Below are 25,975 nucleotides of genomic sequence, written 5' to 3'. Positions count from 1 at the left end.
CCTACATCAAAATATTAAAGTCCACTTGCATTTCCCATTTAATCCTAGCAGGAAATGTTAGTGTCTGGCATTAAATCATACTGTGACTGTCTGAGAATTCAACACAAAAGCGAAACGGTTGGTTATTTTAGTTTTTTTAAGATCTTTCTGGAGCTGTTTCACCTCTGCGTCCCATTAAATCATAATCTTGAACTAGTACCTCATAACCTACCATAAGTACTTTTATAATTGTTAATATTTTCTTTTTCACACGTCGTCAGATGGTTTTCAGTGCAGCTGGAGGTGGAACACGCTTTCACAAACATGTTAGGCCATTAAAACAGCTGCTGTATATCACCACGTTATTTCGGCGGGTGGTAACACACCTGGATTATTATTAGCAGCCGGTTTGTGACGCAATGCCTCGTGTCCTAGTCGTAAATCATCGCCCTTTTCCGTAACTTCTCGCGCCTCTTGAACAAGCAGCAGCGGTCGCTCCGGCGCAGCTGAGGACTGGAACGATGATGGCGACCGTCAAAGCGAGTCTTTAACAGGAAAAATCCGAAGCCAGCTCTACAATGGAAGGACATGTTTTTCCCGACCAAGAGCAGCTGTTGCAGTTTCTGAGGAGGCTCAAGGAGGTTTTCGACGTGTGTGACGAGGATGCTGACGGCTTCATCCGGGTGGAGCACTTGGAGGACCTCGGTCTTCAGTTCGGTCAAGGAGACGAGGTGAGAGGCTGGGGAGGACCGATAACGTTAGCTGCTTTTCCACCAACGTTTTGACAAGGTTCATTAGTAACAAGTGGCGACTGACACTGTTTTAAACAGGTGTGCTAGTGGTGTCAGCTTTTAGTGACTAATTCCCGAGACATTAGCTAGCTAGTAGCTTATTTTCTGCTTTGTTGTGCTGCTATATGACTATATGTCATGTTTGCTAACGTTCATTCAGTCTGTCAGATGCACTGCTGTGTGTTAGACTACTGACACTACAAGGCCAGCAGAAGTAACGTTAGGGGCTTTAACAGCTGCTCCCCAAGCTATAACTGTAGAAAATCATTTTTGAATGAACTTGAGGGAAATAACACTGGTAATTACTGTTATTAAAAAAGGAATAGCTGTATATAAATTCCCTAATATTCCTATTACAAACGCCTACCAAACTGGCTTGTTGTACTTTACAGTATTGAGTCACTTAAATGTTTTTGTGTTTTTTCCAATATGCACCCATTTGGTGATGTATATTGCTCTATCCATTATTGGCTTAATGTATCCTGTGACATCAGACTGTGATCCAGCACATCTACACTGCAGTGTAAATGCAGAACATATTACAGTGACCAAAAAACTGGTACAAAAGAGGTTTTTGGTGTTTGCTGCTCATAATCTCTGGTGCTACCAATTTTTGCACAAATGTTCAACAATCATACAAGAATAATACCGTTTATATGGTTGTATCTATCACTTTTATGCCCTCTGTTGTATTATGCCATTGTGGGAAATTCTGGAAGTAAATAAACAAGGGTGCTTAATGACAATATTTGATTTGTATATGATCTTTGCATAATTTGATGTAGTACTCTGACTAACTTGTCAGGTATTTAATTCACTTGATTAGCTGCAAATGAACATTCCTGTCTGGTTATATTACCAATAAACACTTTCTTAATTGATTTTCCAGTTGGCCGGGTTGGCTCAGTGGTAGAGCAGGCGCACATGTACTGAGAGGTTTATGCCTCGACGCAGAGGTCCAGGGTTCGAATTCCGACCTGTGACCATTTTTCTGCATGTCTTCCCCCTCTCTCTCCCCTTTCTCACCTAGCTGTCCTATCAAAATAAAGGCAGAAAAAGCCCCCCAAAAAATAATCTGTAATTGAATATTATATTGATATTTGGGGTGGGGGAAAAAATTTATACAGCGTAGTATCGCAATATTTTCTATGGCAATACTGTATCGATACACAGACGCCAAGTATCGATCTATTATCATACATGTGTTGGTCAGTTTGTCTTTTGGGGACATCATTTGAAATTGGGAAAACATTTGAAGTTGGAAAAAAAGGTAATAAATTGCAATATATCGCAGGATATTGCAATATGTTTAAAAATCGCAATAGTATCTTATCGTGAGGGCCTCTGGTGATTCCCACCCCTAATTGATATTAAGCTAAAGAAGTTCACAAGAGCGAAGCAGACAGGGAAGTTTTGCAGTTGTTTCCACGATTTTAAGAGTGATAGGGAGCCCTGAAGCTGAGTTCTCATTGGCTTGTCATAGGTATATCTAACACGACCTGTAATTAGGTGAAGAGACTGCAGATATTTCATCATTAGCTGGTCAAGCAACAGCCATTGAATCAGAACAACACCGTAATGTACTTGTGGAACCTAACATTGCTGAAAAAGGGGTGCAGTACTTCTTCATTTAGGGCAGTATAGTTCCTAACATTATATAGCTTGTGGCCCTGCATTAAGCAATATCTCCCGGTGAGCAGCGGTGACCCCTTGTTGCAGGTTACATGTTTCTAAGTTATGAACAGAGTGTTTTATTTGATTCATTTTAGAGGCCTGACGATCTGACTGTTCAGTATTTTCACCAAAGAATAAACAGCCTGTTGTGTAGCAGAATTTAGTGTTGTTCTTAGTTCCTACCTGGGTCATGATCTTGTCTCCTCTAGCAACCTCTTGTGAAGGTCTGGACCCTGGATTTTATGTGTCTCCAGACGCCACATCAGCGTAAGATTTACAAATAATATGTTTACGTAATTATCTATTACTATCTAACCGGGACATTTTGTGACCGATTGGTGGAGACTGCTGTGGACAAAAGTACATGCAATACACTGGTAAGAGCAAGTGACATTTAGCCATGCTTCCAGCTAATTTAAATAGCTCACGTTACTGTATCGTGTGAACAGTTATCTTCATTTATTATTGTATGTGCCGTTCTTTTGCGTGGTGCAAATGTTCCATCAATACAAGTTCCTTCCCCGCGCAGAGCCACGGTCGCTGCGCCCGGAGCTAAGCGCCGCCCAAAACGATTGTGATTGGTTCAAAGAAATGCAAACAACCCAGAGTGTTTTTTTTTCTTTCTCCTGGCCCAGAATGGATCTGTGGTGTAGCCAGACCTTACTCCACAGCGCTGTGGAGTAAGGTCTGGCAATGCGAGGCTAGCTCCAAAGGTACTCCAGATATCTAAATGTCGGACCTGATGTGCCCTTTTGGGGCTGACTGTACCGGCAGGGGTTCAGTACCATGGAGAGCGCAGTGCCAGTCCCAGGTTCAGCACCAACCAGCCGTGCCACGGCTCTCTCTCTCTCTCTTGCTCTCTCTCATTTGATTGGTAACCATGATCCTGCAGCTTGCGAATAATCTATAATATCATCATATTCTGTACCGATCTTCATTCGTTTAAATGTTCTGGCCGGCTGGTGTGTTTTTGGAGCGATGGCTGGGGAGAGCTGCTTCCAATTTCTCTGCTCAGTTTATCAGTCACAGTCAATGGAAGCCTTTTTTGTCATGGAATATAGATACATATGGAGGATTAAATTGTGGATTGTAACTGAAAATGTGTGTGCTTATGCCAACATTGTCTCCTATTTCATTCATTTCAGTACACCTGAAGAGATGTGGTTAGAATACGTCATTCATTACATGAACAAGATAATGCAATTCTTTTTTGGTCAAAGTTACGTTATTGTCATGTGGAGTAGGTCATTCAAAAAAAAAAAACCTGCCTGTTGGTGTGTTTACATCAGCTCTGACTGAGTGTTAGGAGTGCATGGCTGTTTGTCAGCCACATCTAAAACATTTGGTGTTTTCCGTGTTTACCCTGTTTGCAACCGCATTAACACAAGAAAGCTGTGTGCATTTACCGATACCTATCCCGAGCAGGCTTCATGTTGATTTCCGTATCCTGCTGAAAGAATTCAAACCAGTGGCCGCCTGGAAGAATTAGAATCTTAAAACACGTGGTAGGCATTGGGAAAAGGTGAGCAGTAATGGAAAGTATATGCACCATTTTTGTAGTTCATTGGCTTAAACGTGCAATTATGGCTTTCAGATAAGGGATAGACTAGTCTCATTCCCATTGAAGAAGACTACCACCCAGTTCCTCAAGTGCATTGTTATTCTCGTTTGGTTTGTACGTGTTTGGTCACACCAGGTTATTTGGAGACTGCTGTGTAAAACGTAGGCTTGGTTAAGTCCTGGTTGCACTGAGTATCACAGATAAACGATATCTAACAGTGATTGTAGATTTCTCTTTGAGCTGTCATGGCGGCTGAGCACCCTGAACACATTACTAAAAATAACTCCGTCGTACTGAGAGGTAGCTACTTCTCCATCCTCCTCCTCCCCTCTCGCAGCTCCCCTCTTCGCTGTGTTCTTTGTCACCATGGCGACGAGAGCTTCACCAGGAGTCTGTGAGCAGATTGGTCGGTTATTAAGTAATGGAATGATCCGCCTAGCTGCTGAAAACAGCCTATGAGATGGTGCTCACTGCACCAGTCCTGTATTTACATTGGTTGTTATTTAGAAAACGACGACACATCCGGAAACATCAGTTTCTATGGTGATTAGTTTACTGCAGTGAGCGTCAGATTGCTACACACAGTATGAAACAACATGTTTATTCCACCACGCTGCTGTTCCTGTACTCCATGCCTGCACACATTGGATTATTTACAGTACAAATACAATAGTTACCAAAACACATATAATGCATCTTAATCAAATGTTTGTTATTACTGCATTTGTTCAGTATTTGTACTGCGAAAACATTATTTGTGTACTAAAATATCACTTGGGTCTTGTTTTGCTAATTTTAGCCCTACATTTTCTGCTTCTCACATTAAACAGTAATTATTAGGTCATAACATTTTCAGAAGTATGCAACAGTATTGTTTGGATTTTTAAATGTTTTATGTTTTATGTAATTGGAAACTGACTGCTGCTGGGACCAAATACAACATTTTAGGGTGCGACAGACATTTGTCCTTGTTTTCTGACGTTTTGTAGAACAAACAATAAATAATTGGCACATTAATTGATAATGAAAATAATCATCAGTTGAAACCCTACATCAAGGGGGATAATGCTCACAGTCAGGGACATTTTGAAGTGGACAGCGTCTCTTAAGTGCTGAAAACTATATTTGAACTTTAGTATGTTGTTCAGTATTGTTAAAAGTGAAGAGAGGTTGTCCTTAACCTTACCCCCTAACACTAACCTCTAATCTTCCTATGACCACAGCTAAAGTGCAGGATGCACATGTGTGGATGCAGATGCATCTAAAATGACTTTACTAATTTTACTGTATGTTACATGTACATTGTGGGACATCTCTTAATATTATGACAGGTGATAGGACAATACTTTTCATGCATCATACATCTCTGAATTCAAATACAAACACAGTAGAGATGAATACAAATGGAGTTTCAGATGTATATAAGACACTGGTTTCTGCCTGTCTGCAGGCGTTTGATGTCGGCACAGAGCAGTGTTAAGCCTGTGTGATGATGTGACACTGAGCTCTGGGGTGTGTGACTGTGCGTGTGAGATAACACCGCAGACAGCATGCGGCTGTGTAGATGCACAGGTTGTTCCACAGTATACACTTTGATGTATTCATCCCGACTCAGAAACCCTCTCCCACCAAAGCTCATTTTAAGACCAAAGCCTGTGTCCGATGGTATGCATCGCAACGTCTGCCTGTCAAAGTCTGAGCCGTAATCGTCTGCGTGTCACCGTCGACTTATTTCAACCAAAGGAAATGTCACATCAGCTTTGTGTGAAGAGTAGTTGATGAATGGGCAGAAGGATGTCGTTGAGTACATTTACACGCACACTAATATTCCACTATTATTCCGAATATGACAATATTTAGAATTTTACGTGGGTCATGTAAATGGCATATCCCGTTTGGATATTCCAAATAAGGCCTTTTTCCGAATATAGCATTTACCGATTAAGACGTGGGTTATACCGGTATTATGGGGTTTTAGAAGCATTCTTTAGACATGTACACAGGCTGGCGCATTCGGAATATGCGTCTCAATCAGGGTTTTTATCCCAGTTTGGGACAGTTTACGGCCTCTTACCTGTTTACTGCTAACGGTCAGCTCTGTGCGTTGCTATGGTTGTTGTACACAAACCAACCAGCCAACAGTTTGCAGAGCTGCGGTAGTGATGCATGCCCTGAAGAAAAGCCCACATTTCTGGTCGGAAGGAGAAACACAGCTACTTTTAAACATAATGAAAGACTTTGATATCAACAGGTTTTTGGATATGTGCGAACATCGCAACTTAGGACAGAAAAAAATCCTACTTTTACATGGCATGTTTACGGGAATATTAGTGGAACATTCACTTTTATTAGCCACGTAAACAGCTTAGTCAGAATATTGTCTTTTTCGGAATAAGGTAAAAAAAACTGAAATATTGTGTGCAAGTAAACGTGGTCGGTATCAGCGGTGCACTTTCATGTTTTTCAGTCACGAAACTGGAAATCTTCAGTTTAGACGAGCAGTTTTCATGTGACAGCAGTAGACAGTAATCCTTTTTAAAAACTGAAAAGGGCATTAGACTCACAGCTCTGTGGAGCATTTTACTTTCAGCTCACTGTTTAGTTAAAAAAAATTTTTTTACGGCCCACACCATTCACCATTTCTCACTGTACACTTCCTGCTCAGCAGCAAACAGCAGAGAGACAGAGTTAGAGATTCGCTGCTGAAAATCGTGGGTCATTTGGAGTTGGTGGAGAACAAACCAGAGATAAAAGGAGAGTGAAAAGTTGAACTTATATTCGTCAGGTGGCCACGTAACGCCACACAAAATGAATGCTAATGTTCACTTAAAGTGTCACACCGTGGTTAAGTCATGTTAACTCTTAAATCAAACAGTAATCAGATTATTAGTGTGTATGTCGAACCCGGTGACTGACTCCATTCTCTCTAAATGAGGAGAAAAGAGTTTCTGTGATGACATTCATACATCATAGACAGGGGATATACAGGATATGTTGTCATGACAATGTGACTTTAGTACAGATGCAGAACTACAGTATATTTGCATAATTTTACAATGAGCTGCAGCTCTGACTGTGATGATCTGCATTCAGCTTCAGAAAAACTGAAAATTTTAATTATTGTTGTATAAAAGATGCGTCCTATGTAGAGACATTTTCAATGGCTGCAGGACCAGCACCCTCACCACCACCACCTCCCGCCTACAGAAAATACTAGGAGTAGGATTTTTTTATTATTTCTTTTACCAATGATTCTCCTAATTATTTTCTGTTTATGCGGTACCGCCGACAGCGACTATACACAATCATATCTGTTTCCAGCAAAATAGAACGAAAGCAGAAAATGCAGATAATCCATGTTATGTACTTCTTTACAAATGAAATAAATGTCGGACTGACTGACTGATGTGATGTGCATTATTTTTTAGAAAACAATTAGTTTTTAGAAATGTCTCATGATATATTGTCTCTAGAAGTGTATTATTCAACTTCTGTTTTTGTTAAAGAAGGAAAAGAAAATCGCAATACTTCTAGAATCGCAATAAATGAAAATCGCAATACAAATCGAATCGGCACCCATGCATCGTGAAAGAAATCGGGACAAAAACATATCGTCCCAGCCCTAGAAAATACAAACTCCTAGAGAAGGGTGGGACGCTGTAAATTGTTTAAATGTGGTGATAACAGCGGACACTTGGACAGACTTTCCTGGACATATTCACAGTGTTGGCACAAGTGATAGATAGTTATGTAAAGAAGGAAAGCAGAACAAGTTCAAACTCTGCTTCCTTTCTCACCTCTACGCTTCAGGGAGGGGGTGTGAATGTCGTGCAAAAGTTACCCAAATTGTTGCGTGGGGCTCATACGCTGTACAGTGCTGCTTTGAGCTAAATGCTAAGGTTAGCATGCCATACTGTATGCTCACAGTCACAATGTTAGCAAACTGATGTTTTAGCAGGTATAATGGTTGGTGTATTAACCACGTTAGTTTAGCGTGTTAGCATGCTAACATTTGCTCATTAGGAAGTACAGCTGAGGCTGATGATTATTTAGTCATAAACCAAGTGTGGGGCATATAAACATATTGCCCTGAAGATGGCGCTAGATCAGGGGTCTTCAACATGTTTAAAGCCAAGGACCCTTAACTGAAAGAGAGATGGAGCAGGGACCCCCTACTACATATATTTAAAAAAATGAAGTTGCATATTAAACTGCGCCTACAATAACGTGTAGGGCGGCCTAAAGCCTTTATACATATCTTTTTTTGCATAGAATACTAAGCTATTCAAATAGCCTAATAAATTGTTGCCATGATTTCATAAATCATGTTTTAATGTTAAACATACATGTGGCACACATCTGTATGACCTGAGTGACTACCTTACCTATACTGTAGGCCAGTAAGCAGTGGGGATTTATACAGTATTTGCTAATAATATGTTGGATTCTTGTTGAAAAAACTTTCAAAAATTAACAATAATTTGGAGGCCCCCCTGCATTGACTTTGAGTAGCCCCTAGGGGTCCTGGAACCCCCCTGTTGAAAATCCCTGTGCTTAGATGATCATCTGGGGAACATGGAACTCTGAATACCAAATAAACAAAATGAAAGACGTGGTGTAATGACCAACCAACAGACAATTACACCCATAGAGCCACGTCACTAACAGGGCTAAAAATGAACAACACGTTTAAGAATGATTGGCCTATTTGATATACAGCAGCAGGAAGTTGAAGAGGGTTGTACTCACATGGCTGAAGTTACAGCCTGAGCATAGAGGGCGCAGTATTGTGTCCATATATCCAGATCTCTGAGTGAATTGTGTCTCTTGCAGGTGAAGAAGTTAACCAGGTACCTGGATCCTAACGCTCATGGGAAGATCAACTTTAAAGACTTTTGCCACGGAGTGTTTGCCATTAAAGGTAAGAAATGCACAGTAGGTGTAAATGATGAGTCAGCTCAATACCGCATTTTATCTGCATTTAGAGGTGCTAACAGGTGGGCTTTTTGTTACCTTTTGGACAGAGCCAGACTAGCTGTCTCTATTTGCTTCCAGTCTTATATTTTAATTATATTTATATATATATTATATATTGTATTTTAAAAGTGAATGAGAAAACTATTCCCTTAAACTGTCAATATCCAACCTGAGATGTAGCATACTGTGTATGGCTGCACGACATCAGGAAAATATCCAACTGCTGTTATTTTTGACTGATGTTGCAATTGCGATATGATTCAGGATATTGGAGGGAATGATCATTTTTGTATCATTATTCTTATTTTCATTGAAAAATATGAAAATTTCAAAAAATGTAAATGATTATAGCGGGATTTTTGTGAGGATCTGTACAAAACATGTTTCCATTAGTCTGTAGGATACAATTTGTATTCCCCCCCCCCCCAGCGATTTGAAGATTGCAGTAGTCCATATTGCGATTTCGATGAAATTGCGATTGATTGTGTAGCCCTAATACTGTGTTCTAGTTGATTTCTCCCCCTCTTGTTTTTTTTCCTTTCTTCTTTCCATCCCGCCCCCCCTCCTGCCAGGTTGTGAGGAGATACTGAAGATGGCTGTGGGTCCTCGCAGCGTTAGCTCCAACCAGCCGTCTGTTACTGACAACGGTTACATTTACCAGGTACAATCTAATGGTGAAGCTTTGAGCCTATTTAATAACTCCAAGGTGGATATATAGAATAACAGGGTCACAGTCAATTTTCATGAAGTTGTAGTGCATTTTTAGCATGACCACCTTCAAAGGTGGGGCTAGGCACTTATCATATTCATAGTTGGGGGGGGGGATTACAAAGCACAAGTACTGATGCCTTTTCATCAATGAGTGATAGATGATAGACCAGGTGCCCCAGATTGTGCATTGCACAAGCTTCTCCACCTGTCCCCCTAAACTCCTCGGTAGAGGATGCTGCCCGCCTCTGTGTGGTTCCTCATTCACTGTTTCAGTGTTTATAGTGTTTGTGTGTAGTTCATCAGCTCACCTGGTAGAGCACGCGCCCATATATAGAGGTTTACTCCTCGACGCAGCGGCCGCGGGGTCGACTCCGACCTGCGGCCCTTTGCTCCGTGTCATTCCCCCTCTCTCTCCTCTTTCATGTCTTCATCTGTCATATGAAAATAAAGGCCTAAAATGCCCCAAAAAATAATCTTTAAAAGTTAGGTCCTTAGGACACATGCAAATAGGATGTAATTCCCATCTTAGCTCCACCCAACTTCTCCCTGTCTGGGTGTGCAGGAATATGGCAGAATGTAAAATAACACAACTCTATACAGGCCTTGATAGATTCCCAATGGAAGTTGTATGAATGGACTAAGCCACACAGTAAACAGTCTGGATAATCCTTTCCAACCTGATCTCACAGAATTCCGTGAAATGAACACGGATCGCCGAAAGTTCCGTGATGTGCACAGTGGGACCCCGTGAAAGCCCCTTTCTGCCAGGAAAAGAAAAAACAAAGTATTCTTTTTGAATGTATTTCTATCATTCCCAACTCTTTATATGTTTTTTTTTCTGTAGGAAAGTGGGGATTATGAGATAGTTATTAAAAATGATGAATCAAAAGTTTGATCTCTTTTTTTGGCTTCTATTTAAAAATGTTGCCATTCAGTTTTTACTCATTTTTCTATAATTACAAACATTACATCTATTTTTTTTCTTCTTTTACTGGCATAAATGAGCTTCCATACAACTCTGATTTGGGCAACATGCTTGGACTTCCGCATGGAAAGTAGCATAAATGATAAAAATGATCTGTGAAAATGCAATATATCATAAGTTGCTGTGTGTTGCAGTGTATGACTGCCCATTCCCCACTAGGGATGAGCCCAAATGAACAGTTGCTTAGCAACGAGAGAGAGAGAGAGAGAGAGAGAGAGAGAGAGAGAGAGAGAGAGAGAGAGAGAGAGAGAGAGAGAGAGAGAGAGAGAGAGAGAGAGAGGTAGGTGTGGCTTTGTCCCAGCTAAAGCATCCGTGTGAATGACTGACTGCAGTGATACATGTGTGTGAGGGATGCTTGTGTTCACCACACTGAGCCTTCAAGCTTCAGGAATACAGTGGATTTTAGTCCAACCTCCACGATAAAGGATTGCGTATGTTTCTTTGGATGACACACTCACACATGCACACACACACACACACACACGCAAACACACACGGTGTGACTGGAGAGGAGACATGTGGCATGCACATTTAAGCCTGTGTGTGTGAGTGATTGAGAGAGTAACAAAAAACATTTAGTACATTTCCACACAGAAGCAGGATGGTGCTTACTTTAATGTGCTGCTGGTGTGTGTGTGGATCCACTTTGGATTAAATATTTTGAGCTAGCATAATCAAATGCATGTGCTGGTGTGTTCTTGGCTTTACAGAGGTATAGTCCTGGAAGTAAAACATGTCATTTCGGTGATTGAGTTTATATGAATAATCTGCTAACGTTCCTGTACACTCATGGTCCACCAACACAGGTGTTTTCACTTAGTTTGGCTAATTAACTCTCATCCCAAGGTGTGTGTGTGTGTGTGTGTGTGTGTGTGTGTGTGTGTGCGCGCGCGAGCGCGCTGTGCTTGATTGGCATCTTCCTCACTCTGCTGTCAGTTATGTTGCACCTGTTGGGGCGGGACATCTGCCACTTTTATCATTCCTACTGGAACTTGCAGCTTGCTTGTTGGTCTTTGTGGAATCACACAGGTGTTCTGAGTTATTCTGCTGATTAAAAGACGTCTGCTGAGGGGAAGTTGGATGCGCCTGTGAAATCAACACACGCTGCAATTCTGCACACTTTGCTTTAGGGAGTAACCCACAACAACACCACTACACAGCGTTGGGACGTTAAAACGTAGATGACAGTTGCAACTCCACAAGCCTTACAAAAAAAAAAGGAATAGAATGGAAAAAAGTGTAATGTCTAATTGTTTGTTTTTATGGTGGCATGATGTTGATTTATAAACAGGCAGTAGAGCACCAAGTATTTTTTTCAGTGTAAGGTCCGCATTAGAGCACACTTCCCTGGAATAACTATTTGAAATTCCCCATTTAGTCTTTTTCATAAATCCATATCTCCACACACTTCTCTTCATCTCAGACAAAAATGTCTATAATTGATGAATAAGAGCTACTCAGGACTCAGGAGTCCCTCAGAGACCCGTGCGTGTGTGTCCGCACACAAAACACCATCACAGACCAAAGTCTTAATAACGGGAGTAAGGTGTGTGACTGTGACTGTGTGTGACTGGGTGTGTACCCTGCCTGGGCACCTCAGTTGGGTGAAGCCAGACAGCCCCATGCATAATTGATGACACACAGATCTAGGCCATGCTACTTCCCACTGTTTCTGATAAAACAACACAGCAGACCATCTCCAGGTCAAATGCTAGAAGTCTACTGTAGTATCATAAGGTGGCTGCAAGTTGAATTTAAATCTATTCAATACATTAAATGTCAGATCAAATGATATGTGGTTTTAAACTGCACCTATGGAGCTGCTGCTTTAACAGACATAACAGAGGTTCAAGATCATATTTGAAATTACATTTAAAAGGTGTCGCATCAGTCTAAGTGTTGCTGATCTAGTTACTGGGTTACTGTCTAGTCTCACATTGCCAGACCTATCTCCACAGCGCTGTGTCAGTGCTGGAGTAAGGTCTGGCTGCACCACACATACATTCCAGGATAAGAGAAAAAAAACCATCTGGCTTGTTTGCATAGTCTTGGGTGGCACTAAGCTCCTGATGTAGTGACGATGCCTCTGCAAAATAGTCGCAGGAAAGAACTTGTTTTGGTGGAACATTTGCACTTAGGGAGGCAAGCGTTTGGTTAATTCCCTGCAAAAGAAAACGCCACATAAAATATTAAATGAAGTTAACTGTTGACATAATACAGTAACGGGAGTTATTTCAAGTAGCTGGATAGATGGTTAAACGCCATTCGCGCTTAACCAGTGTACCACCGAATGTAGCCTACTTCGTCCACAGCAATTCCCACCAATTGGTAAAATGTTTGCCAAATGGCTCTCCATTTGTTGTTGCCAATAAATGTTTCTTGTGATCTGTATACTATGGAAAACTGGCCAGCAGCTATTTCTTTTAGTTTGCGTCTTTATCTTACCCTGCATAATAAGCTTTTTCAATAACAGGTGGGCAAACATGGTGAAATGCTCCCATACTTATGTTTTGTTTGTCCTGAAGGTTTAGCCAAAACTTCGCGCTGTTGTTCCCTCATGTAAGCAGTCTCACGGGCAGCGACTGCACTGTGAGGCGCTGCTCGATGACGTCACCAACTAATTGATGACTAAATTTGTTGGCGGCTACTTTGGTCACAGATTTCCGTCGACCACGTTGATTGATCACTGCACCCCTAGTACAGATTTGTTGACATGCTGATGTTTCAATTTGTTTGTTTGTATGTTTAGAACGGTGAGGCCAAGCTGGGCCCTCCTGTTATCATGTGCACGCGGTCCTACCCAGAAAGCAGTGTGTATGGTGAGGGTTGTGGTGTCGACGGCGAGTGTGACATGGACAGCAGCGCTGAAAACTCTTTGGATCCGACACGCCAAGACAGGTCAGTCACAGCAATATCTGGGAGTGGGCCCTTATTGGGGCTACTTAGTGACTCTAGAAGTAATGGCAGTTTAACCCTATGGCAGGGGGGAGGCAGTGCCCCTGTAATATTAAGTCTGGACTCACTCCGGCCCCCTGCTAACTAGACTAGTCTTTCTAAGGCTGTTTTAAGGATAAAGTGAATATATTTGTATCATATGAAAGTAGTCACAATTAAGGCATCCATTGGTAGAAAATGTGTCATGCCAGCTTGTTGAGAAGGGGGCTGAATGACGCCCCAAAATTGGGCACAATTTTTGTGAGGGGGAAAAACTGGGTCCCTTTACCTCTCACCTCAAGATATCCCAATGTAAATAGGTTCTATGGGTATCCAAATATACCCAATGCCGTTTGGGGCAAACATTTTGCAGTTCTAAAGTCATTTTCTCCTATTCTTAAAAAGGTATATTTCAATATTTCTGCCCACTGCGGTCCATAAACAGTCTTGGAATTGCATAAATTGGGTAAACTGGAAAGCTAAGACATCTTGTGGATTCAGTGAGCCCAATTGTGTTCATGTGTCAAGATGGTTAGTCCCCATACTGGAGTATATTTGGTACGCCTAAAATCGCATGTGGCCCCAGCCTGGCCCATCCTTTTGAAATGTTCTAGAATCGCCTTTATCTATAAGTGAGTAAAGGGAGCGATATGATGACTAAACCGCAAGAGAAGAGGTTACTTTAAGTTTGTTTAGATTTGACTGTGGTATTTTGTTGTTCTTTTCCCGCATTTTTGAATGGACCACCCTTCCTGTACTTCCTGCTATGCAACCCTAGACATCTGATTGGCTCAGCGTCTGCGTCTGTCATCTCCGGGGAGGAGCAGTTTGAAGATTATGGTGAGGGGGAGGATGTGGATTTTACCCCCAGCAGTCCTTGCCCTGAAGATGACTCTCGAACAAATGGCTTCTCAGACCTGGGATCCTCCCTTCCCTCCAGGTTGGTGGTCGAGCTAGAAGCGCACACCCTGAATCGCATCCATTCGTATCTTGAAGCATATTTTTCAAGACGTAAAAGTGTCACTTTTTGGTTTCCTTTTTCTTGACCTGTCCCTGTTCCATACTCCATTCTGATTCTAAGAAAGTTTAAAATATTATCACAGCAGAAAAAACGTTGAGCATATGGCAGTGAGGAAGAGAATAGAATATAAAAACACCCTTACAGAGTAAGCCAAGTACTACTTGCATACAACAGGGGGACGCAGTATGCTTGAAAGGCCTTTTTCATGGAAGACAAGTTGACATTGTCACAGTAGAAAAAGCACAAGTGTAGATAATGAAATATATGATGGCTGAATTCCTTTTAGCTGCTTCACTTTCAGGGTGCTGGTATTGTTCATGCAGCCTCACTGTCACCCTGTTGTGGCTCCCTTGGACACTTGAATAGAGCGGAGCCATTGTTAATGTTATCAGTGATAACGCATCAGTGTTTGAGAGGCCAGCACAGCGCAGCACATTGCAGCTGGTTAGATTTCTGTCCCACCTGCTCTGACATCATGCAAACATAAGCAACAATAACTCCACAAAATCCACCAACTGCAAATACTTCAAGGCATGATGGGAAAGGCCTGGCTCTCCACTGATCTGAGAGCTGATTGGTTTAGATGTTTGACCAACATGACGTTATAGAAACTTTTTAGTCTTAGACTTATTAGTCCGATTTTGCCCTATGAAGGTTTTTTTTTCTTTTCTGTTAACAAAACCTATATTACAGATTATTACATATTATATTTATATATTCTAGTTCTCAAAGACTGCATACAATCTACGAAAGTTCTGGTCAGCAATCTGATTTTTACTTATTTCAGTTAAGTATCACCAAGCGACAATTAGAGGATTTTTAAAATGGCATCTGACATGAGGCCCTGACAGTGTGACGGATACATAATTAAAAACATTGCACTGTATTCCTGTATTTCCACTATTGATTCATGTTTTGAATGTCTTAGTTAGTCAAAGTTTAAGAGCGATTGACCCTCCGATCAAGTCTGCACGGCCAATTAATATACAGCGGCAGACTGATCCGATGGCTGCCTCACGTGATTTATATCTAGATTTTCATGTCAAATAATTGAGTAATTTGAGGTTAAACCATAACCGCTGTCATTATGGTCACAGATAGTATGTATAGCATTTTAATAGCCTCTGTCATACAGGAGAATCTGCTCTCGTTCACTTTCCACTGAAACAGGTCTGCAGCAAGATTACCAGCTCAACCGAGCTCTGTCGATTACGCGCTGCGAACAACTATATGCGTGTATTCTGACAAAATCACTGACAATGAAGCAAAATCTAATGTACACCAGACTGGTCATTTGTATTTGTGGGGTCAGATCCGTACATTTAAAGAGCCAAAAGAACACAGAGGCAGCTATTGTACAACATTAACTGCCCAATAATGAATCATCCACCTCAACCTTTTATTTAACCATATGAATTTGGCATTTGGAAATTCATCTTCCCTTTTTAAAATGCTCCAGAGCCATCAGTGCAACAGATAATTTGCCAAAGCGCTTGCCAAGATAAGTCTGTGTTCTCTGGAATGACCACAGACGCTGACTGGCAGGTGCTGGCTTACTATGCCCTTCAAAACAAACAAACAACCTTTCTGCTGTGAAACGGGCCAATGGATGCCTCTGTTGAATTGTGCCATTGCCATTGATTGATGGTCCGAGCATCTCAAAATGAATTGCAGTGCGAGAAGAAAAAGATCTGGTCACGCTGTGGTTAACGCATTTGTTGCTGCAACCAACTGTATTTAACATCTTTCCTACTTAAATCTGACTAGCATAGTTCCACATGTCACGTCTGTATGTCGATGTGTTCTTTGTATTTGCAGTGCTGGGCAGACTCCTCAGAAGATGCGGCAGCTGTATAACAGTGAGCTGCTGGACATCTACTGTTCTCAGTGCTGCAAGAAAGTGAATCTACTAAACGACCTGGAGGCTCGCCTTCGAAACCTCAAGGCCAACAGGTAAAACACACAACACTTGAAGACAGGAGCATAAACACAAAGGTTGCACGGGACCAAACAGCGGTGGCTGGCAGATAGACTCGAGCTGCTGCCTCAGCATCTCCCCGATTTGCGCAAAGCTCAGATACACATAAGCCATCCACCCCAATTCCACCCTCTTATTCATTCTTGGCACCAGACGCTGCACCCACATCAAAGGGTGAGCCTGAGCTGTTGCTATAGCAACCGTATCCCATTCTGATGGGGTGGCTGGTTGCAAGTTTTTGTGTTTCTGTGTGTGAGATGCAAAACAGCAACAAAGAACAGATTGTGAAAAACCCATGGCAGATAAATGAGTGTCTGTCAGTCCCTCCAGGATTTCGTGGCCTTTTTATGAGATAGTTGCTGCCCAAAATGCCTGATTTTGCGGGAGCTTTTGTAAAAGATTGCGATAAAAGTTGCGATGTCTTTTGTATAGTTCTTTAAAAATAATAAGGAAACTTGTTTTGGGGAGAATAAAATTACTACTGAGTTTTCCTAGGAACCTTACCAAAAAGGCTCAGGATGCTGCAAATGTTGGTATAATGTGAAAATGGCTGGTGGATTTAAGACAAAAAATTATAATTTATTGAATGAATCATATTTGAACATACTGTGTGTGTCAGTGGCTTGTCGATCCTTACAGAGTCACATACTGACGTAAAGTCTGGCATGTGGGACTGCTAGGATTGGTTGAAGTCGCGGGAAACTCCGGTTATTGGTTAAACTTGTGGAAAAGTTTTGGTGATTGGTCAAAATTGCGAGTCACACCAAATTCATGCTGATTGGTTGAATTTTTGACGCGCTTGGCAGGGCACACTCCGATCGGTCTTCGCCACTGGCTTCACTAAAATAGAGCCTGCCGTGTCGGCCTGTGCGCACAGAGCAGCAGCTAACCATCAACTTGTGGAGGTAAAGAGATAAAAACACAAATGCTCAGTGCAGAGAAAGTAGCTACTGACAGCTGCTGAGGACAGACAGGAGGGACTGGATCTGAAATCATTAATAACATGTTGAATGAAACACCACACAGTAAGAAGACATCAGCCCGGACTTTAAGAATTCTTTTCCTTTTTAGTTTTCAGCAGCAGCTGGGCTTATTGTGGGAATGCTGTTCAACAGCATTCCCACTATTGTTATTCGGTTCTTTATTTTTATTATTCCGTCTTCTGTACGTTTTTTGGCTCTCTGTAACTTCTGCATACATTCAGCCATTAAAACCATTCAACTTTTAAAATGTTCAGCTCTTTCAGCTAATGATGGGACTTCAACTTTTTTTCTACTATTTATACTTTTTAACACTTTTTTTTAACATTGAAGTCAATGAGAGCATGCTTCAAATCCTTCTTCCGCTCCCAAAATGTTCAGCCCTTCCATACTTTCACCTACAGACGCCAAACAAACTTTAAAATGTTCACAAAATATTCAGCTATCCAGCTACTGATTTTCAGTTTGATATCTTTTACAGTTTTTGTGAAAAAGCTGTTTAAGTTTAGTGATAATTTCAGGATTTTTTTGAGCTTATAATGAGTGTGTATTGGGGCGAGCTAGAGTGGATGATGTCATAGCTAGAGCACAGAGCCTTAAAAAAAAAAATCTTTGTCCCCTCTCTATAAATTGCTCTCACGCCCACAATATCTACTTGTTATACACAATTTATACATCAAAACGTAGGTATTTTTGTCTCGTTTCAGCCAATGTGCTCAGTTATGCGATATGCCTTATACTTTTAGCTCGATGAGCTTCCAAATGACAACAGTTCCAAATCTTCCTCCATTCGCTGCCATGTTAAACGTCCTCCACATTTCCCAGCGAAACGCAGAGCGAACCACTTATTTAAATCGCTGGTATGCCCACATTTTTAAGTCTATCCACATAAACTTCATACCGATTCGTTCACAAAGGCCGTGTGTCTCTAACGCTGAAGTCGTTGTTTTATTAGCATGTACTGTTGTGGATTTATTAAGGCTTGTTTGAAGGGTTCTCTCGCACTGTCTCTCACTCATTAGCATTAGCAGGTGTGGTGATCAATGTTTAAAGACAGGCTTTATAAGTGCTGAAGGAACACCAGTCATCTCTACAGATGATAGCGTAGTGGATATGGTGCATGCCTTTGGTGTGGGAGATCTGGGGTTAAATCCTACTGTGATACATCATTCAGTGTGTCCCTGATCAAGATGTTATTTCACTTTTTCAACTATTCTCACTACTTCAACTTATTCTTACGGATTTAAGCTATTCAACCAGTTTAGCTTTAGCAGTTCAGCTATTCATGTTTTATTTTGGCTCTCTGTAACTTCTGCATACGTTCAGCTATTAAAATCCATTCAACTTTTAAAATGTTTAGTTCTTTCAGCTAATGATAGGACTTGTTAAACTTTTTTTCTACTATTTATACTTTTTTAAATATTAAGAAATTTTCAGGTAATTCATTTCAACTTTCATCTTGGACAGTATTACATTTCATTTTCCAGCTTTTCTAACAATGTATTTTAGCTCTTCACTTATTTAGGTAATGCAGTTTAGCTTCTATCTCTGACAATTTTCCAGATGTTTCAGCAGTGCGGTGCAATGCATTTGGGCTTTAAGATTTTTCATACAATTTGTTTCATATTTCTGCATATGTGAGTCATTATCAGTTAGAAAATATACTCAGACCTCACAATGTTCTACATATTTTGTCATTTTTAAACTTTTAAAGCCAACAATTCAGATTAGTGTCAACTTTTAACTTTTTAATGAAATTCATACTTATTAAAACAATTTCCACTTTTTCAACTACTCTCACTACTTCATCTTCTTCTTACGGATTTAAGCTATTCATCCAGTTTAGCTTTAGCTATTCAGCATTCCCACGCATTTTCTGCAGGAAATGCATTTTCTAGTTACAGGTTTAAAAATCCTCCCATCATATTGTTTATCCTGCTGTCATATTATTTCCACACAAGTGTTAGCTTTGTCAGCTGTTTATTCTAAACATTGTTATGTTCCCATGTAGGTATCCAGGGCAGCGCAAGCTATCAGTTATAAATATACATTTTTCTCTGCTTGAGAAAACAGACGTGCGGCATGAGAGCGCGTGAATAGTGTCAATGTGTGAGAGTCGTCAGCCCTGGTGTGTGTGACGCAGTCTCTCTCTTGTGTTTCAGCCCTAATCGAAAGATTTCCAGCACAGCATTTGGACGGTAAGCGACCTGACCTTCCTACTGAAGACCTTTTTTTTTTTTAAATGGAAGTACTGCAGTAAATCTGCATTTGCATAGAAAGAAGGGGGGGCGACCATTCGCTTTTAACAGATCCTAATGATGGGTTCAGCATTTTGCAGGGTGATAAATAAGAGTCCTAAAATGGATGAGCAGTTTCAGAAGCTGGCACAGTCTGTACGCGATTGTGATCATGTAGAATGGCTAATGGTGTCCTCTGTCTGTGCTGTTGGTTCCTAACGGGTCCTCTCCTCCCTGCAGTCAGCTGTTCCAGGCCAACCACGGTGTGTTTGGGTCCAGTCAGGGCAGCAGCACAGAGGATCTGTTCGCAGACAGCATCGACTCCTGCGACCTCGACATCACAGAGAAAGTACAAACACACACACACACACACACACACACACACACACTCAAAAATGCAGGCAGTTTTTGTACATTTTGGATGAAAGCCCGTTAAAATGATTAGCTGTTTGTTTCTGGTTCACCTGCCTGGTAGTAGCAATAGCTGTAGTGGGTAGGATACCTCTTTGAATTCCTTGGACGCATGGACTCAACAATTTACTAAAAACAGTCCCATTCTATTTCAAACTGACGTGATTGCACCATGGAGTTCCTTTTCACTATAGTATGTTAGCTCAAACTGTGCAGACCATTGGAGTGAACTGAAGTTAGTGTTGCTGGAGTGCCTTCTAACATGGTGGATGATCCTGCTGGAGTGTCCCATGCAGGCACGCTCCTGCTAAATGACGTTGCGTAAGGAAACTTTACTATTTTATTATTTTAGTATTGTAGGTACAGTTTAGTATTCAGTGCTCCCTGACCGTTTTTAATACTGTTTTTATTCTCAACAAATGTTTTAGCTGTAACCAAGTAAAAAATGTAAACGCATATAAAACTAGAAGGGCACTCACCATGTTTATGCAGTGTGAATTTTCACGTACTCATTATTCCGATTATTGTGACACCACATGAAAGCAGCACAAACGCCCTATCTCGCAGTGTAAACAAAAGTGAAAAAGAATTTGTGTATCCAGTCCGCCCAGGGATTCGGATCTGCACCAAATGTAAAAATGGCATGGGTTCTACCTTGGCCCATGCTACACCCTTCCACCAAGTTTCATGAAAATCGGGCCAGTAGTTTTTCCATAATCTTGCTGACAGACAAACCAACAAGCAAACTGAAGACATAACCTCCTTGGCGGAGGTAATAGTTGGATATTGCGTGTGTGTGTGTGTTCTGTTGCCAGCTCTTTTTAATCTGGCTCTACAGAGACTGACAAACACTGATGACCTTGTCTCCTCAGCCTTTTGAGGGGGAATGCTGGCATACTGCACAACACACATGGGTACTGTCATGTTTAAGCCTGCTGAATAAAAGCCGGAGACCAGCTAAAAGCTAACTCAACCTCTTGACCTTTTGTGTGCCTGGCGTCGCAGCTACATGATTTCTTGCTATGAGGAGGTACACTGTACCTAATAAAAGGGCTCAGATATTAGGAATGTCTATGACACAAAGTAAACGAAACCTGAGGAGCTCATCTCCACCTGAGGTCTCCTATGTGTGTGTGGTTAGGATGTGGAAGTTTAAAGCCTGGTTGTCTTTCTCAGGTCAGTTATCTGGAGAAGAAGGTGACGGAGTTGGAAAGCGACAGTCTGGCCAATGGTGACCTCAAGTCTAAACTCAAACACGAGAATACACAACTTGTTCACAGGTAGGAAAACACAATCACTGCATCCTCTTATTAATTTATTTATTTATTTATAAAAACCAACCACACTATCCCTAAACCATGTGTGCCCGCAGGTGAATTTATCCCATAGATCACATGTGATATTACTCATTCTCATTCAGAGTGTGTCTGATTCTCTGTTTCACAGATGATGGATTCACATGTGCTTTTTTTTAGACTGAGGGTGCCGTATTACGTCTAAGGGTTTGCTCCGTAGGTCTACATAACCTCATCTGGAATAATTTTTTATCTAACCCAATCTGATGGCAGCATTATTGCCACTATGTTAAACATTGCATATTTGACTTGCATGTGATGATGTTGTTTGTGTTTGCATCTCAGGGTGCATGAGCTGGAGGAGCAGGTGAAGGATGCCGAGGCGAGGGCAGATCAGAGTCTGGAGGAGGAGACCAAGAGGCACCGGGAGGCTTACAGCAAGCTGGACAGGGACAGAAACATGGAGATAGACCTGCTCTGTAACAGGTAAACTCATCAGTAGTCTGTATCCACGATGTTCCACTTCCGGGATTGCATAATTCCGCCGGATGTTCTTCTTATCGGCCAGATGTCCGTTACCTTCTGCTTTCTTTGTGTTGGCATTTTAAACTCCGGTGGATTTCTGAGGACTATGGTTAACTGCTCCTCAGATCTCTGCAGGGTCGTTCCTTCCCGAGGCTATTTTGCAGCGGCACTGTGGCTCCGTCCGGCGCCGCCCAAGACGATTGTGTTTGGAAAGGGCCTATTGTTAGGTTACTGTTAATGCATCTTCTTGTGTTTTGTGTTATGTTGATGAGAAGTCTGCAGCTCTCTATAGATGTTTTTTTGTTTTTGTTTTTTTTTACAGTAAACCTAAGCTGGAAGCAGCCGCCTTACAGGCTACAAACAAAAAGTGCATGGATTACATTTTTTTTCTCCAATCTGTTAGATGGTGTCGCCAGTTTCATAATTTATTCAGTAAACATGAACTTGTCAAAGACGTAAAGTACTCTAGAGTTTTTGTTCTGTGGGATACTGTACTGACTGTGTGTGTGTGTGTGTGTGTGTAGGATACAGCTGTTGGAGGAAGAGAATGGAGAGATGAAGTTAAATGTGTGCAGACTCAAGTCGCAGACTGAGAAATTGGACCAGGTGAGTGTGATCAACCCAGAGGACTATTCTGTTTATTACAACCCAGAGGCTTCAAGAGAAAAGGAATGAGAACAGTGGAAGTATTCAGCAACATCCGTCACAGTTTACAGACCGACTCGTTTTAGCAATGTGGGCTTCCCAAATCTCAGCAATAACTTTGGTGACTACGGTGTTATCATAATTAGGGATGGACCGATCTGACTTTCAGTCCTGATACCGATACCTGGGATTTGGTATGGGCTGATACCAAGTACCAGTGTTTAATAAAAAGCTGCGCTGTGGAGGAAGGTCTGGCAGTGTAAGACTATTCAAATAATAAATCATGCACTAGCAACTTGGTAAAAAAAATCTTCAAAATAAACAGGAATTACAACAAAGGAAGCATCACTACAGATCCATCACACCCTGGACCCAACCTGTTTGAGCTTCTCCCCTCTGGTAGGCGCTACAGAACACTGTTCGCCAAAACAACCAGACACAAGAACAGTTTCTTCCCACAGACTGCCACTATGATGAACACTTAACACCAGTCCATAGTGTCAAGACCAATCCCTGTGCAATAACCCTGTAACACCAAGTGTCCACCTTTCAGTAAATGATTAATGTTGGGGGTGGCAGACGCTCAGTCCGTAGGGATTTGGGTTGGGAACCGGAGGGTCGCCGGTTCAAGTCCCCGTACGGACCGAATTACGGAGCGTGGACTAGTAGCTGGAGAGATGTCAGTTCGCCAAACCCCCCCCCCCCCAACAGCTTAGGGCGCCTGTTCAGCATTCACTGCCCCCTCACTCTGACATCTCTCCATTTGTGCATGAATAGGACCGGCGCCTGTGTGTAATAACAACCGAGTGTAAATTGTAATTTCTCATTAATAAAAAGTATGTATTTTCTATTATATTTTATAGTGTTAAACACATCATTTAAACATGTAAATATCTGTCAAATATACACCGTACAGTATATACTGTCATATCCACCTACCTCAGATGTATATCCAACCTGTTATATTAATAATTCTTAATAAATTCCAGCACAATTTGCACTTTTGCATTGCTCTATTGTCTTACTGTTTACAGTCCCCATAGAGCTGTGTGTGTATGTATGTATGCATGTGTATATGTGTGTATATATACACTTTCTTTATCTACAAACTTGCATCTGTACACAGTAGTCCTATGTTTGTTTACCTTGTTCAGCTTCATGGTCCATGTTTTTAGCCGTATGTCTATTTCTGTGTACTTTGAGAGCAACAAAAAGCCTGAGTCACATTCCTTGAATGTGTTCACACTTTTGGCCATTTAAGCAGATTCTGATTCAAATTGGTCATAACTAACCGTGAATTAAAATTCTAGTATATAATGTATATAGTATACAAACATAGAATTGAATTGAATAGGTGGCCCCCATTGTCACCGATACCCGATCCAGCTGTTTGATTCAGTCGGCCCGATATTACACATCAGCATTGGATCGGTGCATCCCTAGTTATACTTAGCTAATATAAATATTGGCCAACACTACAAAAGTAAGACTCAAATTGTAATAAAGCCGAATTATTCTTGAGTGAATTTGCTTTCTATCTCAACAATGGCTTCCTGCCCTCTTTCCTGTGCAGGAGAAGCAGAGGATGACAGACAAGCTGGAGGACACCGGTCTGAGGCTGAAAGATGAGATGGACCTCTACAGGAAGATAATGGACAAGCTCTGGCATAACCGCCATGAGTTTCAGAAGGAAAAGGAGGCCATGCAGGAGGTGAGGCACTCTGACTCTACATAACAGAAAGGTGACATGGAAAATGTAAAGCCGTTCCATTAAATGGCATCTTTTCTGTGCAGTTGATTGATGATCTCCGCCGGGAGCTGGAGTATCTGCAGATGTTTAAGCTGGAGATGGAGCATCCAGGACAGGGCAAGGGCCTGTCGGAGTACAACGCCAGGACCAGAGAGATCGAGATGGAACACGAAGTCAAGAGACTGAAACAGGTTTACACACACAACACACGCTCACCATCACTTGTTCTCTGGAAATATGGTGGCGTTTGCAGAGCTTCTGCCCCGATGTAAACCCGCCATTACTGTGTCAAACAAACGAGCTCCACAAATTAAAGAAAAATACCTGTGATTACATAGAATTCATTCACAAATGAATGCATTCAGTCAGAGGTTGTAAAAGAGGAAGAATAATTTTCTTAATATATATATATATATATATATATATATATATATATAGGGTAGCGACCTTCCTATCTAAATCTCAGCAAGAAAGTAAATAAGAGTATTTACTATTTCTTTAAGCCTAAGTTCCACTACACAAATTCAGTTACTAAGCGTTTTGTGTCATGCTGATAAAAGTTTGAAATTGCGTTCACGTGTGTTTGTGCGTTACAGAAACAGTGGGTATTTAATATAAGGAAGTCCGAGTCAAGAGTTTGACCCACAATCCCCTCTAAAAGGAACTGTTCTCTTCTTGCTTCCTCAGGAGAACTATAAGCTGCGGGATCAGAACGACGACCTGAACGCTCAAATTCTCAGTCTGAGTTTGTACGAGGCGAAGAACCTGTTTGCCTGTCATACCAAGGCCCAGTGCCTGGCGGCGGAGATTGACAACGCCTCCAGGGATGAGGTTAGTGTGCCGCTGGTGGATGGGTGTAGTAGTAGTAATAATAATACAAATAATAATAATAATAACTTTATTTATATAGCACCTTCAAAACCAGAGTTTACAAAGTGCTTTGACAGACCGAGCAAGGCAAAAGAGGTCAATAAAGCAACAGACGGCTAAACGGTGGTCTGGACTGCTCTTCTCATGCATTTCTCCGTCTCTCTCAGCTGGTCGACGCTTTGAAGGAGCAGGAGGAGATCAACCTGCGTCTGAGGCAGTACATGGACAAAATCATTCTGGCCATTCTCGACCATAACCCCTCCATCCTGGAGATCAAGAGTTAAACGCCACAGACACCCACATATACACACACACACACACACACACCCACACCATTGTATTACTGTAGTTGTGGGGATCTTCCATTAACTGACTATTAGCCCCTACCTTAAAGTTATAATCCTTGTCATTTTAGTCCTGGTTGATTTGGCGACGCGCCTGGTTTCTGGAGGGAAACCGAGGGCAGAAATGCAACGGAAGAGCAGCGGGTGTGTTCGTTCACGGTGCAGCCAAATAAACCCGTCTTGTTTTCTCAGACATGATTGCCATGTCTTGTTTTGTAGACGCATTTTTGCTGTGTGATCGCAGTTGGAGCTAACCTGCGTTTTGTGACTTGTGAAAGTGAACTAGCGGCACACTAGTGTGTGTGTG

At 41.5% G+C, this 25,975-nt stretch overlaps 1 protein-coding gene across 1 annotated transcript; it reads left to right on the top strand.

Moving 5' to 3' along the window:
* Window positions 1-493: 493 nt before the first annotated feature.
* On the top strand, window positions 494-25,975 carry rab11fip4a (RAB11 family interacting protein 4 (class II) a). The gene is made up of 15 exons (XM_078270327.1): window positions 494-710; window positions 8,839-8,926; window positions 9,555-9,643; window positions 13,428-13,576; window positions 14,391-14,552; window positions 16,452-16,586; window positions 19,754-19,789; window positions 20,069-20,177; window positions 21,416-21,519; window positions 21,880-22,020; window positions 22,584-22,665; window positions 24,278-24,415; window positions 24,499-24,645; window positions 25,142-25,285; window positions 25,492-25,975. Exons 1-15 carry the CDS (start codon window positions 558-560, stop codon window positions 25,606-25,608), a joined length of 1,794 nt encoding a protein of 597 aa, XP_078126453.1. The 5' UTR covers window positions 494-557; the 3' UTR covers window positions 25,609-25,975.

Source organism: Sander vitreus, chromosome 15, assembly GCF_031162955.1.
Source record: "Sander vitreus isolate 19-12246 chromosome 15, sanVit1, whole genome shotgun sequence".
Taxonomy (NCBI): Eukaryota; Metazoa; Chordata; class Actinopteri; order Perciformes; family Percidae; genus Sander; species Sander vitreus.
The sequence above is the reverse complement of the archived record's forward strand: the minus strand, read 5'-3'. Positions and strand labels throughout refer to the sequence as shown.

Bases quoted from the DNA above. Each gene is read 5' to 3' on its own strand.
- rab11fip4a (XM_078270327.1), top strand. From the start codon at position 558: ATGGAAGGACATGTTTTTCCCGACCAAGAGCAGCTGTTGCAGTTTCTG. The intron at 8,927-9,554 runs GTAAGAAATGCA...CCCTCCTGCCAG, and splicing joins CGGAGTGTTTGCCATTAAAG to GTTGTGAGGAGATACTGAAG. The intron at 25,286-25,491 runs GTTAGTGTGCCG...CGTCTCTCTCAG, and splicing joins ACAACGCCTCCAGGGATGAG to CTGGTCGACGCTTTGAAGGA.